The sequence below is a fragment of the Poecilia latipinna genome, unplaced genomic scaffold (genome assembly GCF_001443285.1).
Source record: "Poecilia latipinna isolate Pla-1442-1.1 unplaced genomic scaffold, P_latipinna-1.0 Scaffold44, whole genome shotgun sequence".
NCBI classification, from domain to species: domain Eukaryota; kingdom Metazoa; phylum Chordata; class Actinopteri; order Cyprinodontiformes; family Poeciliidae; genus Poecilia; species Poecilia latipinna.
In genome coordinates, this window is record NW_015112660.1 from 30,295 (window position 1) to 42,546 (window position 12,252).

Sequence of the window (12,252 nt, forward strand, 5' to 3'; positions counted from 1 at the left end):
GTTTTATTTCATAAAAGGCAAATTTGTGAGTAAAATGTGAAAATTTCACACACACGTACTTTTATGAGGGTTCGTGTTTCATAAGGAAAAACACTGACAAATCATACAGAGATGGTCTTTGCTTAGACTGCAACAGCACAGTGGTATGGAGACTATACGGGTCGGAACCTGGGCAGAGAGAGGATGGTTTGTGTGAGTTGTGCTTGTATATTTTGTGGGCCTGGACAATCGTGTGAATGTGTGCTATCCATATTAATGAAAGTCCTGATAATTACAATTTTCCTGTTAATGGTTCTGACCTTTAAATTATCATTTAGCCCCGTGGCCGTGTTCATGTTTATCTTTGAGCATGGTTGGGTGTGTGCGGGTGTGAACGAAAGGAAGAGGGAGACAAAATGGTGAAAAAGAGAAAGCGAGAGAAAATGAGACAGCAGAGGTAATTTGGCTTAACTAGTGGGGCGATTGTGTCGATGTGGGCCATAAATCTTCCTTACTGACAAGAACATGCACACACACACACACACACACACACACACACACACACACACACACAACAACAACAACAACACACGTGAACGCAATCCTAACATCATTCCATGCTATTTTGGATGAACAGAAAATCCTAATAAACCAATAGAGATACAGAGAGCATCTTAAACCTTCTCACTTCGCCTCCGTTCTCTTGGATGTCGCCTGGTAAAACAGTAATCAGATGGAAAGCACCAAAATCCACCTCCGATTCCCTTTGTAGTCTATTCAACTCTATTCATTTTTTTAAAATTTTTTTTACATTAACTCTGCAGGGGTATCTGAGGCCTAAAAGCCACTGGATTGTCCAAGAAAAGGTTGATTAGTGAAGCTGGTTGATTAAAAATGATGCCTGCTGAACCAAACGAGCACAGTTCATTTCACATGATGAGAGAATTGCTTTTCAGCAACAGACCAAACATCCGGATGACTCCCTTTATTTCTAGAGACATAATAGTGAGAAGTGAATTGCATCCTCTGCCTGTTCTTGATGGAGCATTTTCAAAAATATAATCAAGTCTGAGCTAAGAATGCGAAAAGACACTGGAACTGGTTAGTTGAGATGCAATAAATGCACGATTATATTATATTATATTATATTATATTATATTATATTATATAGCTGGCCACAGGTTCTTTAAAATATGTAATTATTCTCCATTTCATTAAAGTTTGCATCCAGTTTAAAAGCAATGAGAGATTGGTTATGTCTCAAATATGGCATTTTCTTATCTAGAATTTGTATAAAAATGAAAGAGGAATTTCCATCAGGAAACAGGTGTTGGTTGACAACAAAATTATAAGAAACTGTTACTATTGAACCTGTTTTTGGATATTGTTTTGATGGACAAACTAGACTATGAAACAGTAAAAACAGCTGCTGGTGAGAAATAAACTCTTTAATTGACCAACACAGCTGTAGACTTACTGATTTTTACGGAAGCTTTCTCTTTGGTAAGGTGGTGTGTGTGTGTGTGTGTGTGTGTGTGTGTGTGTGTGTGTGTAGCAACACCTTCCATTCAGGGCCTCAGACATTTTAACGCAACGCACAGTTTTATTTGCATCGCCAGTTAAACACAAACTGATTCAATTTGCTTTCCAGGTTTTGCCTATATGCATGTATTGATCAGTTATAGTGCAGGTATACATTGACTGATTATTAACTGATTTGAAGCTGAAAGTTTTTCTGTTAATCTTAAACTCTCTGGTTATAGGGAACTCCAAATACGAAGCATAAGCCATGGTACTACTTTTTAAACAATGCTTTTATGTTAGCTCACCACTTCCACTTTCATCTTAGAATATGGCAATCTTATTTGCAGCTTCAGTGTAGTTATAACCACAAAGGGATACATTTTCAAGGAATAAACTCCTGAACATACTGGGAACCAGTGTGGAGGGTACGCTGCCATTTGCTCTGTGACTAAATGGTCTGGACTCCAGTCCATCATGATGGGGAATGGCAGTAAATTCAGGGAAGAGGAGAATATATTTTATTGATTTTCAAACTGTGACAATGGCTGAAAACAGTAGTTCTCCAGAGCCCTGCGCTCATTGGTGATAAAAAAAAAAAAAAAAGCATTTTATACCACTTTATCTGCTCAATCCTGACCAAGCTCATTTTGCCTGTCAGTACACATATACAGTGAAAGTATCCAGAAACATCAACTTCCAATTACTTCCCCATCATGAGGAAGAACAATTTATTAGTAATTGTTTAGGGATCGCTTGCTTTTAAGCATTATGTTTCTTGACAAAGTCTATATTAAGAGACAGGTTCCTGACAAATGAGGTCCAAACCCATTTCTCTCTGACAGAACCAGTACATTACCATTAACACTTTGATTACTAATGCCAGCATTGGGCATCAGTGTATGAAGTAACTATGTGGTGCTTGACAGATCAAGCAATTACCTCACCTAAAACTTAACTCCTAATAATTAAAACAGGAGCAAAACAGCTCCTTCACAAACCTGACCCACATTTCAGATCCGTATATTACCAGTTTCTCCTCTCTCTTTTGCATTTTTTTAATTACCAAATGCAACAGGAAAAGTTTTTTTTTTTCCATCAGAAACTGAAAACTTAGATGCTCTAAATTAGAAGAAGTAGATGCTACTTCTTAACAGCGGCTAAACTTGGAGGCTGACACTTGACCGTAAGTGACGTGTCCCGTAGCCCATTTGTGAGAAGTGTCTCGTGAAAGGCAACGTCATCACCTGATACAAAAATATATCTGCCCGCGACAGAGAATGATTCATTTAGCCGAACACTTTACCAGGACAGCTCTTTCGAACCTTTGAAGGCATCTACGCTGAGTGAGACTGAGATCCTTCCATGTCATCTGCGACTCTTCACACCTCGATAACAGACTGTCACAGGCCTCTAGGTCAGGCATGCCGGCGGTCTCATGAAGGGCCTTCTTTTATTGGCCTTTCTCTAACACTCAGGTTGAAATTTAATAAAAGCTCTTTCATACATAGAAGCAGGTTGGTAACGTTTTATTATCGGTGCTGGGAAAATTTTCGAAAAAAAAAAAAAAGGTGGAACATGAGCACAAAAAATATGAAATAAACATAGTTTTCTACTTTTTTTTTTTTTTTTCCCCTAAATCTAACGTGGATGTTCGGTATGCAGTTGTATTCAGTCCCATTTAAATCAGCTACAACCAACTTCGCTTAGATGTAACGTAATTAGTAAATAGAAAACTTGTCTGCATGTTAATTTCAACGTAAATACAACAGATCTGTGAAAGCATTCGATGTATGTTAGAGAACATACATCGAATGAACAAGCAGCATTATACACATCACAGCATACAGATTAAGGTTAATGGTCAGTAGAAGACTAAAGCAGGGTTGGGTTATAAAAAACATATCCTAAGCTTTTAATAGCTCATGGAGAATTGTTCAACCCATCACCCAAAACTGCAATACGCATGGCACAACTGTGAACCTACCAAGACATGACAGCCGAAGTGACAGGCTAAGAAAGCACTAATCAGAGAAGCAGGTAAGAGTCATACATTAGATTTAGAGGAAGTGCAGAAGTCTATTGTTCAGGTGGGAAAGTCTGTTGACAAAACAAATTTGTCAAACTCTCCATAAATATTATAAAAGGGAACTATTGCATGAGAGTCGGCATTTTCAGATGCTATCCAATCTGACTGGACTTAAGCTATAAGCTGAAAAGTAGCAGCATTTTTATTTTTTTTTTTATCTCTAGATGTGCAAGTCTGGCACAGACATGATACCAAAAGACCAGCAGTTTTATTTAGATATTTTCTCAGAGGGGACCAACCTTTAAGCTTTTTATTTATAGAAAAAAATAAAGTTAAAATTTAGTGACCTTCTATTTTCATTATGCACAACTTTGTGTTGTTCTATCATATAAAAATCCCAGTGAAATACAATCAGGTGTGTGGTTGTAATGCAGCAAAAATATTATGAAAATTCATGCGACAGAAGTACTTTACAAGATAAAAAGAAATTACTAATGATAAGAGTAGTGTTTAATTTTTACATGTCAAAATGTATTTGTTATTTTCAACCAGTTAACGTCTTTTTGTTTGTTTGTTTTTCAGCATCAGCTAGAGCATTCTGCAGCAAAAATAAAAAAAAAAAAAAATCAGATATGTGCAGCGGAAGCAGGTTACTTGACGAAAAAGAACAAGGAGAAGCATGTCTTGTGTTGAGCCTGCTTTGCTTTAAGGTTGGATACACTTGATTCCAGGATTTAGTTCCACGTGGAATTTCACATCCACATAATCCTAAATGGAATTAAGAGTCTAAATCTCAGTTGGTTGCTCATTTCTCTAGCTTACATGTTTAATGACTTCTGAGCACATCTGAGGAGATTTTTTTATCTTTTTTTATTTCCAAGGATCAAACAAAACAGCAAATTAGTATAAAGTTGTATCATGTTTTGACAGTATACGTTTGTTGTTCGGCCCTATAGCGAACATCCAAATTTAGTACAGTTTAATTACCGCTGGCATAATGTAGACGTGTGTTTTAAACACACGCCACTGCTTGCTAAGTAAGACCTGGCTGCTGGAAATTATAGATGAGCAGCCAGCAGCTTTTGTGACAAATAATTAAAAATCTAATATCAATGACCACTTTCTTGCAGGGGAAATCCCCTAATAAAAATGTAATTGTATTGAGAGATTGTGAGGGCTTTTTTTTTTTTTTTTTACTAGTCAGTTTTCACAACAGGGTGTTTCAAAAGTGATTTAAAAATAACCTAATTTACAGCTTAATTATTAACTTGATCTTTCAATTCAAGAGTTAAATTAATAAAGTCGAGCACAAAGGCTTTTAGGCTCTTATTGATTGGCAGATAAAATCATAAGGGAAGGTGAGGGCTATCGTGTATCATGAATGATTTTAATTCTGGTTATTGTGTTTCTCACAGAAGGAACTCAATAAAATGATTCCATAATTAAGGGCGACCCACAGTGGCACTGATTGAGCCAAGGGAAACGTGCGCCACAAAAGGGCCGCAACCTGTTGTTGTGGGTCATTTATTTTCCTCTAATGGCTTTGACTGGGAAAAACAAACCAGCAGAAATTAGATTTTTTTTTCCCCTCTCTCTCTCTCTGTCTGTTCGCTTGTAGCTGTAAGCAACATGCACCTTTAAACAGTGTCTATCAGTACAACTTTTAAACTTTAAATTAAAAAAAATGCATATTATCCAATTAATTTACACTTCTATACATGATGTTTTGTGATAAAAAAAAAAAATAAAAATCTGTTTAACAGAATCATTTGGATTATCTCACAGCATAACCAAATTTTAAAAGATTGTTTTGGGGTCATTTTGGAACTGCTTAGATGATGCTAAAGCTTGTGAAATAAAAAGTAAACAGTCAGCTATCACTATAACGGTGTTACTTCCCATGATTAAGGTAATCCACCAAAACATATCATGCAAAGGAATCCAAAACTGTTAAACCAGGTTTTAGTGTTGCTCAGACATTAATTAACTAAAACTGAGAGCACCTTTCCTACCTTGTTCTGAAGTTAGCAGGGTGGGGGTGTCCATCGTACAAGGACAGGAAGTCGTATTCTTCTTCTATGGCGAATGACAAGAAGATGAGCTGGATTCTACTTCCTTCCTCCCCAACAATAACCCAGGTGCAGTTTGCTCCATTGGGGTAGCCGTAGGGGAAACCAGGCGATTCTATACTGCCATTTCGTCCTTTCAGTGTACCCCCACAGGTGTAGATGAAGCCTGTGAATATAAAGAGACAACACTTATTATTAAATACTCATAATGAATTACACCAAGCTTACTTGTTCACAGACTTAACGGCAACCCACGACTGCGGTGTCGTTTTGAGCCTGCTGCGTTGACTTGTATCGAATCCGACACGTGGAAATACCAACGGCTGAAGTTCTGCAATCTCTTTTGTCTTAGCACTGCGAGGCAAATCCAATGGGTGTTGAATGTGCTTATTGATTGACCGTGACACTCCTACTGTATGTCCCCATTTGATTAAGATTTAGTTTTAGATTTACTTGTTATTTTCTCCATGAGAGAGGTGCTGGAAAAGTTCTTGGTAAGTAGATCAATTGCTGTTGCACTTCCATAAAAAATGGATCATTGGCAACTACTTTGCAATAGTGATTCCAATGTACATGTAATGTAAAAATAACAAGGACTGATGAGTTACATGAATGCCCACATCTGCACATCTTCAAATACTGCCTATACATTTTTCACATGGAGACATTGAAAAAACGAAGTAGAAAGTCAAAGCATGAATAACACTAAGTGGGTCAATGTTATACTTCTGTATGAAACATTAATGGAAAGCATTTAGAAAAGCTCTACCCAAGACACAAATTTCCCTTAGCTTCTTAAAGTTTAGCTCCCCACATATCTGAAAGTAAGAGATGCTGCCTGCAACAAAAATCGTTCCATGGGGCAGGATTTGTTTTAGTGCATCACCAACACAAGCTGGTAGTCTCATTGAGCATAGGATTCTAAAACCCCATTCCTAGAGCTGGCTGGGAGCCGTCACCACTGAGCTTTTCCAGCTTTCTGTAAACGTGAAATCTAAAACTAACCCAAGCTAAGTCTAGGCCTCGCCCTGTTCGCCTCTGGGAAATAGAAACCTGACTATCCCTTTGTTATTGCTAGTGGAGTAGCCTATTGACGTGAAAACATGCAGAGTGAAAACATCAAAATGTCAGTGAAACTGGAGATGTGTGTCAAATACAATATATATTCCACCCTTATCTAAAAACATTAAAAGAAAAATATTTCAAATATACTTTGTCCTGCATGGTGATATTCTGCAGAACATCATGAAGTTATTTTACCACCTCACCTCACACATCACAATCACTGGCCTCCCAGATGTTCCACAAAATCTGATCCTTAAAATCATATTTATAAAAACTTATTTGTATCCAGAAGTCTCCCAAGAAATCAAAATTAGGTTTCTGGTTGTAATGTATCAAAAGTATCGACACTTTTTGTAATGTACTAAATTAAACGTGAGGTTTTTCTTTTGGAGCACTTTGCGTTACATAGCCAACTAAATGCTTAAATTGTAAGCTGATTTCCTTTACATCAGGCTTATTATTTGTTCACTTTCATATGAACGATCTTTTAAACAATCGCACAGGTGCAAGATGGAAACTTTGTCCACCTGGGAAGATTGTCCATAGTGGGTTTTTTTTGTGTGTGTGTGTGTGTGTGTTTTTTTTACAACACTGTATTGATTCCTGATGATTAAACTCTTCAGTTCCTGCACAGCAATGCTGAGTCACACAGGAGAAAGCTTCAGGAAGGGGAATCTGTGGAACTGGAAGGGATTTAGTGTATTTCTGTTCAAGGACACAATGGTACCCAGCTACAAAGTGCTAAATATGTTAGCGCTTAGCTTCCATAGCTGTATCATACTTTATGTATGTTCACAATCGAATTTCAAAAATCACGGGTTTCACCAGAAACTGAACAAAGCCAAAAACTTTGGAAAATTATTTGCAGTGCTGCAACAGGGTCTTTTGGTGCCATCCTACCTTTAAATGGTTGTGTTTAATTGATAATTGCTCCTAGTGTATGCTTTAAGCCCTTGAATGTCTAAGCCCTAATTGATCTCCTCTGAGTGCAAAGCTCAAATCAGGATGATCATCCCCTTGCCTTTCATGTTTATGAGGCTCATTATTTACCCTGGCAGCTGGGGCCACAGGGACAGCAGGGCGATCGCTCTGGATGCTTTTCAAACCAATTATCCAAGACGGAAACCAAACCAAAAAACCTGCATGTTTATGTACATTATATATACGTACATGCGTGTGTGTGTGTGTGTGTGTGTGTGTGTGTCTTTGTCTAACTTGTCCAGGTAAACGATTTCAGAATAATCACAGGAACAAGTAATGGCCAACAGCAGCCTGCGCAGCAATTAAAGGCTGATTCCTTTAGAATCAATTAAATATAAGCTATAAAGACCAAGATTACACTTTTTAGGTAAGCACACCTTCAAAATAACAACCTTGCTTCCAGCTCTGCTTGCCTGCTCATTTCTAAGTGGAGTCTTTTAAAAGTATTTATACCCCTTAAATTTGTTCACATGTGTTATGTTGCAACCACACATTTCTATGTATTTTTATTAATAATTTACCTGTAGGTAATGCAATATAGCAGAATTATGAATTGTGAAAAGGAAAGCATACATGGTTTTCTAAATTCTTTGCAAACCCAAATTTGATATTTGCATTATTATTCATTCATTCCAAGTCAATCCTTTCTAGAATAACCCATCTTTTCAATTAGAGAAACAGTTGTTGATTTTCTTCGCACAAAAGCCTAGGATCACATTAAATGGAGAGCGTCTGTGAACTTTTTTGTCCAGACGTCACCTGGGCCATTTGAAATAGGTCATTCCTTTGCATCTCTGGTTGCATGCTTTAGATTGGTTTTCCTCTGGAAGGTAAAACAACCTAAAACATCCCCAGTCTCAAGGTTTTTGAACTAAGTTCCCTCCATCATCACACCAACTGAGTCTTCCAGGAAGTCTTATATTCTATTCCTGTAAAAGAGAGCATTCAGCTTTCAGAATGGAGGATGCCAAACATAAACCTTAACAAAGTTAAAAAGCAGACAAGATCGTTTTAAACCTTTGCTTAACCTTTTAACCAACATTTCAGTTATTCACATTGGCACCATTATGAAACCCTTTTAAAGCTCAGAAATCGGCCCGATTCTCTATAGCTTCCAGTGAAAACACAGTGTTACGACATTGAACTCTACCAAAGGAGGAGAGAAGATGAGGTTCCTCCCCGTTCATCACCGTGCAAGAATGAAAGATTGATTGGAGGTTCATAACTCACGGGGATGGAGGTGAAAGTGTGTGAGTGAGGGGAAATGGGAAGGGTCAGTTGGATAAAAAGGGAAGGATCTGAAAGGATTGTAAAAAGGAGAAGAGGAGACTTCTAATTATGCTGACTACCAGACTGAAACTGACAGCCCTTCTACAAACACACACCCACAAAAAAAAGCACCAAAAAAAAAAAAACATGCACATGAACACATATATTCACACACACACAGTTCCACACAGGTACGCACCAATGGATAGGCAAACATTGACATACAGGCAGATTACAACGAACATGCTCACATATTCATGGATTAGTCACAGAGATTATTTAATATGCTGGCCCTTAAAACCTATTACTCATTCCATCATTTGTTTTGACCCTAATTCCCTCTGCCCTCTTCCTCTTCCACCCAAACACACACAAATCAAAGCAGATAGGAACAGAGATTTTAATCTGGGTGAAATTCTGTGAATCATATGCTTATCAAGTAGGTGGACATTTTCGATTTTCCAAAGGCAATTTGGTTTCACCAGGTTTTGTTTATGTGCATCAAAGTACACATAGTATTTGTAAATAATAAGAAACCCTGAACATTTTTAAAGTTCCTTCATTTGCAGAACAATGCGTTGCTTTATGATGCATGATTAATAAAATTAAAAGATGTGGTGATACAGCGTAAACAACCTAAACCTAAATGAACGTGTATGCATCACAAGGCGCTGTATCTTTAACATGAGACACGGCAATTTGGATGGACCGTTTCTGGTCGGAGAGGAATGTTTCCTCCCGTTCTTTTTGAAGGCTAGAGGGTCAATACTTGAATCTATAAGTTTTGGGAGCGTCGGTGCCTCTCTTCACAAACAAGACAGATAACGCCATATGGGAACTGATATGGTTTGCGACTGTAATTGTACAATGAAGTTTGGGTGGGTATACATTGGAAGCAAGGTCTTTCACCTATGAAGACTTTAACAGAGACACTAATTTGCAAACAGTAAAAGATTTGTGCTCGGACTCTGGTGGATCCCAGGTGTGAATACATGCTCTGGTGCTAATGAGGAACAGGGTTTAGCTGGAAAAGAGCATGCGTGCTCAGCAAAACCCTCCTTGGATAAAAGGAGCTTAGAGACAAAGAAGAAAATCTGCTGCGTGAATTGAGTGGATTTAATGAACTCTCGGTCGGCAATACATATAAGCTTGATCTCTTTCCTCGAAGTAATATTGCATATTGGATGTCTTCACCATTACACCAAGGAAGATTAACAAGGGGCTTACACTGGCACATGCCCTTTTTAAGACCAGACCAGCTTTTTCTTTTTTTTAGATAAATATGACATACACCGTGCTTTTATAAATTGGCATGAGTTGCGATTTGATTAGTAGACGGGAAGCCCAATGTGTAACAAGAGCTTTCTCTGGAGATGCATGGAAATCGTCTCACAGTCCAAAAAAAAAAAAAAAAAAAAAAAAGTCAAAGGTGCATCAGTTGCTCTGAATTGCCAATGAATGTGCCAGTCACCATTAGGCCACACAGAGTGTAACCCGGTTTTTCAGCATCAGAAAGTATTGAGCTCTGTTAACACCACACAGATCTTAAAATAGCTGCACTTGGCTCATGCAACTGCTAATGTTAAAAAGAATACATTAATCCAGTACCTTCGACCTTCAAGTTCGTATTTATATGCTTGAGTGGCATCTGTCAATTTTTTGAAGGATTCAGGCAGCTTTTCCTAATAAAAAATGTATTTAAAAAAAAATCTTTTTTTCAGTATTTGACATGCAAATCACAGATGAGAATGGTTTGGAAAAATTGGCAAATTTCTGATGATTGCTGCATCTAATGAATGTACAATGGCCAACATATACCTGACCAACCTGCTGTTTCTTAATAACAAAGTGGACAGTCAATTTTCTTAATGTGCAATGTGACCAAAACTACGTGGTTGAGTGCTTTTTAATGAATGGGTTTGGGATTTAAAGAAAACTGAAGTAATAAATCAAGGGGGAAGTTGGAAGATAGAAAGTAGACTAACAGATGTGCAACTCTTAATGATGAGGAATTCCTTGATGTTGGTTTTTGAAAAATAATTACGTTTAAGCCTCTTATGAGCTGGATTCGCATTTCATAGGTTTGTTGGCACAAATATTAAATCAGCAAATCACGTTGGTGCTAGAGAAGTTAGTCTGAGCCTTTCTGGCTCAGTGATGTACTGAAACTTTTCTTGCACCACCATCTCTTGGGCTCACAGAGAATAATAAAAAAAAAAAACAAAACAAAACAGAGAAAATATTTCAGGAGCAGAAGTGTTTCGGACAAAAGTGCTTGTTGATGTCAGAGGAGTGTGTCCAAACTGGCTTGAGATGATGCAGAGGAAAAAATTGCTCAAGCAAACACTGTTTGCAACCAAGGAATCAGAAAATCATTTCTGAACACAAAACAAGTCAATAATTGAAGCAGGTGGAATACAGCAGTCGAAGCCCACACTTTTAAAAAAAGGAAACCTGGGCTACAACTCACACAAGCTCACCAAAATGTAACAATAACGAATTAGAAAAATGTTGTCTATTAAAATGAGCTTCAATTTCAACTGTTATAGTAAAGCGAGCAGGGACAGAACAAGACACAAAGAACACAGAAGCATAGATTGTTCTTGTATCAGTGGGTCAGGTAGTTGTTGGTTAGAGTACCCGTGTTTGTGTGTTAGCCTGCAGCTGGATAGAAAATAGACCATCACAAATGTCACAAAACATTTTATAGCAGACCTATTATGCTTCCTTGACAAAGTCAGGGTAGGTCCATATAACGTTTTGTTTTTTATAATATAATAGTGACATAATAATCGGGAGGCTTTTGAAATGTTTTTTTTTTTTTTTTTTTTTCCCAGACACCAATAAACAATAACATATTCCAACAAAATGACAGTTTCTAGAAGCAGTAAGGACCCAAATGGAAGTATAAAACTGTGCAGGAAAGACACTTTTGCATAATAGGTTACCTTTAAACTGTTGTCCTTTAGACAGCAACTGTATTCCAATGGTCTCAGGTCAACAGAGTAAGTGTTGGAACCACATATCAATACCATAAATGTCAAGTCAACAAATTTGCTGTTTGATGCCATTATGACTAAAATTCCTGAGGAACGTTTCCCACACCTGTATCATTATCATTTTACAGTTCTACGTTTCCAATGCTGCTCAGTAGGTAGCACTGTTGCCTTGCAGCAAGAATGTCCTGAGTTCGATTCCCGGCCCGGGTTCTTTCTGCATGGAGTTTGCATGTTCTCCCTATGCATTCATGGGCTCTCTCCGGGTACTCCGGCTTCCTCCCACAGTCCAAAAATATGGTTGTTCATCCTGTCTGTCTACGTGTTGCTCTGCAATTGACTG

The 12,252-nt window shown here is 37.8% G+C and overlaps 1 protein-coding gene across 1 annotated transcript in view; it reads right to left on the minus strand.

Moving 5' to 3' along the window:
- LOC106957737 (CUB and sushi domain-containing protein 3-like) overlaps positions 1-12,252 on the minus strand; it is a 134,408-nt gene that overhangs the window by 23,733 nt on the left and 98,423 nt on the right. The window contains exon 2 of the mRNA XM_015049186.1: positions 5,542-5,764. Coding sequence (XP_014904672.1) covers positions 5,542-5,764 — 223 coding nt within the window. The remainder of the gene's footprint in view (positions 1-5,541; positions 5,765-12,252) is intronic.